The 7,049-nt window shown below is 31.0% G+C and overlaps 1 protein-coding gene across 3 annotated transcripts in view; it reads right to left on the bottom strand.

Moving 5' to 3' along the window:
* LOC106469237 (spermidine synthase-like) overlaps window positions 1-6,166 on the bottom strand; it is a 28,631-nt gene extending 22,465 nt beyond the window's left edge. Inside the window, exons 1-2 of one of the 3 annotated variants that reach the window (XM_013929708.2) lie at window positions 6,044-6,166; window positions 4,378-4,513 (exon numbers count right to left, since the gene is read on the bottom strand). In XM_013929708.2, coding sequence (XP_013785162.2) covers window positions 4,378-4,511 — 134 coding nt within the window. In that variant the 5' untranslated portion in view covers window positions 4,512-4,513; window positions 6,044-6,166. Of the gene's footprint in view, window positions 1-4,377; window positions 4,514-4,949; window positions 5,394-5,816; window positions 6,018-6,043 lie in introns of those variants that run through there. The other 2 variants (XM_013929706.2, XM_013929707.2) reach the window with 2 other exon arrangements.
* Window positions 6,167-7,049: the final 883 nt, after the last annotated feature.

Here is a 7,049-nt window from a genome sequence, read left to right as displayed (position 1 = left end):
TTATATATATATATATATATTTTTTTTTTTTGGACATAATACCCTGAAAACACTTCTGATTTTAAAAAAAAATCTGGGAGGCTTAAACTCAAATAGCATTACAGTGTATCCAGGAACCTGTAAGTAAAAGAAAAAAACATTCCTGGATTAAAAGTCACTTACTTGTTGCATATTACACCATTTCAAATATTAAATTCTTAAAAAAAAAAAAGAGTATTTTACAACCAAACTTTTTTCAAAAAGCCATTACTTACTTGAAAATGTTGTAATTCTTTAATCCTAAATGTTTAATCACATTTAACTAGTTAACTGAATGTGAACAAGGTGGGTCAGGTCAATTGGAGAAATAATTTTGACTATAATAGTGAATTTACAAAGTGTATCTTCAGGAAATGTGGCAAACTTTTACTCATGAATGTTGTACACAAAAAAATCAAAAGTTTTTGTACTAAAGATGTGTGTGTGTGTGTGAAATGTCAGCCTGACTATGATACGTCAGAGTGCATGGTGATGTTCATGTTAAGATTAAAAATACTTTTGTCCATCATAAAGTATGAAGATTGCAGTTGCATAGTCTCTACAACCTCCTAAATACACACCTACAGTTTTATTCAGTATTCCCACATACTATATATGATATTTTCTCTTTCTCTCTCTCTCTCTCTCTCTATATATATATATGATATATATGATGTTCTCTATATATATATATGATGGTTTCTCTATATGATATATATGATGTTCTATATATATATGATATGTTTTCTCTATACGATATATATTTTATCTATATGATATTTGTTTGTTTTGAATTTTGCGTAAAGCTACACGAGGGCTATCTGCACTGGCCAACTCTAATTTAGCAGTGAAAGACTATAGGGAAGGCAGCTAGGCATCTTTAACTCTTCCAATCCTTTCGCATTTACTATGTCTGAAGGCAATCTATTTCTAAAGCTATCCATAAGATAAAACTATCCAATTTACAGATAACTTCAACACTAGTCCTTGCTCTCTCCACTAGTCCTACCACTCTTGCCAATAAATGTGAAAAAAAACGATGCATCAATCCTACCTATTCCCTTTAGTTATTAACATCTTAATCACATCCCGTCTAATCCTTTTTTCTCATGCATGAATCCTACCTATTCCCTTTAGTTATTAACATCTTAATCACATCCCGTCTAATCCTTTTTTTCTCATGCATCAATCCTACCTATTCCCTTTAGTTATTAACATCTTAATCACATCCCATCTAATCCTTCTTTTCTCAAGACAAAATGATTTTAAGGACCTTAACAAGTCCTCATATGACACCTTCTCCATCTGCAGGATCATTCTTCTTACTTTCCTTTGAACCCTTTCCAACAACTCTATCTAAGGTGAGGAGCCCAAGAGTGATTCAGACATCCCCTCGATCATGAACTGAGGTAAAAAAAACTTTGTTTGACTTTCAAAGGCAAGAATCCTACTGTATAAATGTATGAAGAACCTTTTTTAAGCAGCTTTTATATAATTACCAGTTAGAAATAGTAAGAGAAAAATATTGAGTCTTTAATTTATGTGAAAGGATGGTTTCCTATGAACTTCTTAGGAGATGTTTCCTTTAATTACAATGGTATATAATTCTGTAAACCTGCACACTGCCTACATATGTATAAATGTTAGACCAAGGGTTGATTTATAGTTTCAGAGTAAATTCTGTAAACCTGCACACTGCCTACATATGTATAAATGTTAGACCGAGGGTTGATTTATAGTTTAAGAGTACTCATGTCCCGATGACATTTGCAGTAACTTTTACATTCACGACAGTAAATCATACTTTGTAGTTTTACAATTCCTTCTATAATTCAGTTATACGCGAATTGAAAATTTTTAGTGCTATGAAAAAGGCATTTTCATTATGAAAACTTTTTTCTTCAAACATTAACACACTTCATTTTCACGTAATGTTCTCTTTTCATATATTTCAAGAATCTTTGGGATTAGTAATAGCAGTAACCCTAATAAAATAGTAAAGAAACAATCTTAAACATAAGTTAAGAAAAAAAAATTATCCAAATTACTCTACTTTAAAATTACAAAACGTTATCTACAGAAATCACCTGCCCATTTTTCATGTCTGTGTTGTTGTTTACAACTGGAGTTGGAATACACACAGAAGAAACAATCTAACATTCGACATGAATCAGTGAAGAACTAACGTATCATGGATAGACTACAACCACCTGCTTAATCTGATTAACAGTATTAACACAAAAATTGAAACCTGCCTGGAACACAAGCAGAATGTTAAGCTGAATAAATTAATTCCACATAAAAATACCAACAGTATATACTACAAATGCTCAACAGATTCTCTTAAACACACACACAAAAAAAATAATCACAAAACAGGTAGCAATAAGGGTGGATAATAAAGAAAATGAATTTAGCTTGAAATTTGCTTTTAGTAATCCTAAAAAGTAACCCTGAAATTACCAATTTGTTTTAATAGTGTTCATTTTTGATAGGGTCCACATTTTGCGTTATCACTAAATCTATGGTTTTTTTTACCTGTCACTATACTCAACTTAAAGAACTTCCCCTAAAAAAGGGTCAATTCACTCAATTTCTGTGTGAAATAAAAGGAAGATCCTAGCATTAATTAGTTGAATTAATTGTAATACTGATTATATTCTACTGGAAATATAGAAATGACCTGAACTGTGGAAAAACTAATCACTTGGTGGTAGGAGAAAAATCGAAAGGTTAAAAATAGATAAAGGTTTACTAGGATTTGAAAGGAGGTCAAAGATCACATATGTTTCTCTCTCTCTCTCATTTTCAGTTGGTCAATAGACAGTGGACACAAAAAACTAAGGATCAGTAGGAGAGTGATAAAGTTTCTATTGAAATTTCAGACTAATTAATCTAACTTTTCTGCTGGGGAAATTCTACAGTTTAATAAAATCAGTTAGTGAAATATGATATTGAAAATGAAAGCCAACATGGAATCACCAAGGAGAAATCTGAAATTACAAATCTATTATCTTTACATAAGGATGTTATATGTCATCTAGACAATGAAAAGGGCGTAGACTTGGGGTACTTAGCTTTTCAAAGAGCTTTTGATAAGATGCGACACAGAAGATTAGCTAAGAAGATCACATACGTGGAAGTTGGGAAAAGATACGTAAACTGGATTATACACTTAATGTTAGAGATGGACAATTAGTGAAATTTGATAATCAACTAATCATAGAGCTCATTAATTAATTATTCTCACATGAGGCTTGGATATTTGGAATAATTGAAAAAAATTATAACTGGAAACACTAATTTCAATTAGTTTGTTATTCTTTTTAAGTCATGATGCTAATCAATTAAGCTTAATGACCTTGAATTAATCAAAAATGGTAATGAAAAATCACAATGAGAATATTTCGAATAATTCATTATTTGATTTAAACATAATTAAAATTAACAGAATCTCTCCCTCAACCAGAAGCAACATAACATTTTTGAGTGGCAGGTCAAAGAACAACAAATTCTAGTAATTCTTGCTTGGAAAGTCCAGAATCTGCTGTATCCAAATATGTAATCCATATTATGTCAATGTATTTCAGTCAAGAATTATGAGTAGTCAAAGAGACACAGTGTTTCAGAGTGGCTGCACCACACACACACAAATTATCTTTTTTTATTTTAATCTCATATCAAATGTGACTTTCTTCATTGCCTGTTTGAGGTTGGAGACTTGGTTATTGATCTATTTTTGAAGGTAGCAGGACAAGAAAATGTAGATGTAAGGTTTAGACAAGAAAGACTTTCACTAAGACTGGGTAATTTAAATTATGCATCAAGTTGCTATGACCAGTAGAGGAAATCAAACTTTATAGTTTAAGGGTGAAAACTGCAATTTCTTGAAATATAAAAGGTGGGTTTAAATTTTCACTTCTCAAAGGTGGCCATGCAAGGACAGCCTTTAAGAAACAAACAGTTCCTTGTTTTTGGTAGATATTTTCTAAACTTTTGCTTTTTGTGATTCCTTATCAGGGTCCATGTAACCAACATCATCATTTATTCCATGCAATTTAGTGCATAAAGATTAGAAAAATGCATTTAAAAAAGTCATTGGGGTCTCTGTTGGTAACTGAAGGATTATAGCTGGATTTGAGTCATTATTGAACTTATATAAGAAAATATTTCTAAATTCACACTTATTATTGTTGTTGATTTTTATTTTAGCAAACATTAAAGTTACAAATGATAGAAGTGTAAAACTAAAAGAGCATCAAATCTCTGAAAATAATAGATAATTTTGCTTTAAAAAATTTAATAAGTGGTCATTCTCAAGTCACACTAAAAACAAAATTTATGTAATTAATAGCTCACTTTTCAAACACAAGAATGTCTTGATAATCTGATCTTCCATGATATAGGATCTTCTCAACATTGTAAGACACCACTGTCTGGTCTGAGCAATCTAAACCAGTTTCAGAGAACCATCCTTTTTTAAAAGCATCCATTCCTGTAATTATGAAATTGTGAACATCTATTCATGGTGCTTTGGTTTGTAAATTGTATTTTTTAAACACAAGTAAATTATTGGATTATTGTATGTCAGTATATTTTAAGATAAAAAATATATATTATTAAAATTAAATGTTTCTCTTCATATAAAGTAATACAAAATAATGGTAAAGAGAAAACCTGAAAAGACATTCAATCATAGTTCAGTTGGATTCATTAGATGAAGTAATAAAAAAAAGGATTATTTTTTATCCACTATAATTCGTTTGATTTCAGATTTTCAGTAATTTTACAAACAAAACTGTCTAACAATAAAAATTAAAATAAATGTTGCTACAATACTTTAAAAAATTGAGTATTTAAAACATTTAAATTTATGATGTTTTAAATCAGACAAGTACTGTATAACTTATACTATAGTATAGGAGTTGTACCTTGTTTTCTCTCTGCCTATACTTTGACACTGATGATGACAAAACCTTGTCGAAACGTTGTGCATTTGCTGTTATGTTAAACTTATATTAAAGTTTTTCTTCATTATCCATTCATGCCGTCTCCAACCGTTATTTGACACTGTCATTCCACAAATTTAAACACGTTTTTATTTTATTTTTGTAAACAGTAAAGAAAATACTGTTTTTAAAACAGTTAGGTCTACACTTTAAAGTTCATTAAAATTGTTCAAATTTATCAACTATTAAATTTGGCGAAATAATTATGCTGGTTATGACATTATTTTTGTTAGTTCTTACGTCTTACCTAAAGTTTAACAATTCTGTCTACGTTGGTTGTGCTACTCAATTTACCACTACCAGTGGTTAAATAGTAACTAAATTTTCGTAACATTTTGGGTTTAAACTTTATGTTTAACTTTACTCTAAAAACTGTAATTTAATACTCCTACCAACCAATTTTATTTAACATTCAAATTAAGACGTTTTGAACCTATAAAGTTTGACTTTTTTTTTCTCTCTCTCTTTTTTTTTTTTTTAAAGAAAAATAAATGATAGTCGACTGATAGTGTTAAAACTATAAATATAACAGCCTCACAACCCTGAACGGCAAACTAAAAATAAAATGGTGACAGAGCCTTCCGTACTCACAGTCACAGCTTCACTTTCATTTTCAAACCATTTGTTTATAAATTACTAAAACATAAAACATGTTATCTATAACACAGTTTACTGTCTTGTTGGACCATTACGTAATCTAAATAAAAAATAATGTTTCGATTAAATTAATAAAATTAAAATAAATTACTTCATTCACAAATAAATATTATTGACTAAGAAACCACTCACCGGCCTTCTAAATGAAAATCGCAATTTCCTACAGTACAGTAATAATCTCATGTGCACCCGCATGCATTCATATTTATACAGGGGCACGTAGTTGTTTAACTTGTTTGTGCCATAATAACTCATGTGTCAACAAAAGTTGCTGATACAAAGATGTTAAAAAGTAGCAAGGATAACGAAACAGGAACATGAAATACAATTAATAATAAGCAAAATAAAAGTTTACTTACAACTAGTTGAAAACATATTTAGTTATATTGCAAAAATAAATTCGAGATTACAAATTTACAGGTTATCTATAATTTGCAATAATTTTCTTAGTTTGTTTATCGCAAAGCTACACAAAAGGTTATCTGCACTCTGTCCACCTTGTGGAATCGAAAACCGGATTTTAGCGTTAAATTTCCATAAATATCAACAATACAAGAAGAAATATATTTGGTACAAAGGAAAAATCGTTATAGTGTATATTTATTATGAGTGTTTTAAACAAAAAATCAACTATAATTTCCATAGTGGGTGTAAAGAGGTAAATAAAACAGAACAAGAAATCAAGGTGGTTATAGTGCTCGACTCGGAATCTGCGGGATCGAATCCCTATCCCACTAAGCATGCTCGCCCTTTGTCGTGGGGGCGTTATAATGTGACAATTAATCACACTATTCATTGGTAAAAGAGTATCACAAGAGTTGGCGGTGGGTGATGTTGACTAGCTGCCTTCATTTAGTCTTTCACTGGTAAATTAGGGACGGCTGGCGCAGATAGCCCACGGGTAGGTTTGCGCGAAATTCACAACAACAATCAACTTAAGATAGTCATAAACAAACTCATGGGTGTGTGGGTGGGATAAGTTAAGCCAGATGATTTGTCTTTTAAAGGCACCACTTGAAATATTATCTTTTTACCGGTTACAGAGTATGTGGTAGAGAGTAGGGACCTTAAAAGTTTCTAAATTGTAGCGTAGCGGTTTTATCAGGAATAGTCTGTTTAATCATCTTGACATGTTTAAGGACTCTGTTATTTTTTGTTATTTATTTTTAAGCACAATGAGCTATCAGTGTTGGGCCCACCTCATGGATAGAATCTTATGTTTTAGCGTTATAAGCCCTCAAGCTCACCGTTGAGCCATCGATACGCTCTGTGAACTAACTATCTGCGTTAACCGTCCCTGATTTAGCAGTGAAAGACTAGGGAAGGCAGCTAGTCATCACCGCCAACTCTTGGGATATTCTATTA

The sequence above is a fragment of the Limulus polyphemus genome, unplaced genomic scaffold, assembly GCF_000517525.1.
Source record: "Limulus polyphemus unplaced genomic scaffold, Limulus_polyphemus-2.1.2 Scaffold3371, whole genome shotgun sequence".
Classification (NCBI taxonomy): domain Eukaryota; kingdom Metazoa; phylum Arthropoda; class Merostomata; order Xiphosura; family Limulidae; genus Limulus; species Limulus polyphemus.
This window is presented reverse-complemented; position numbering and strand designations above follow the sequence as displayed.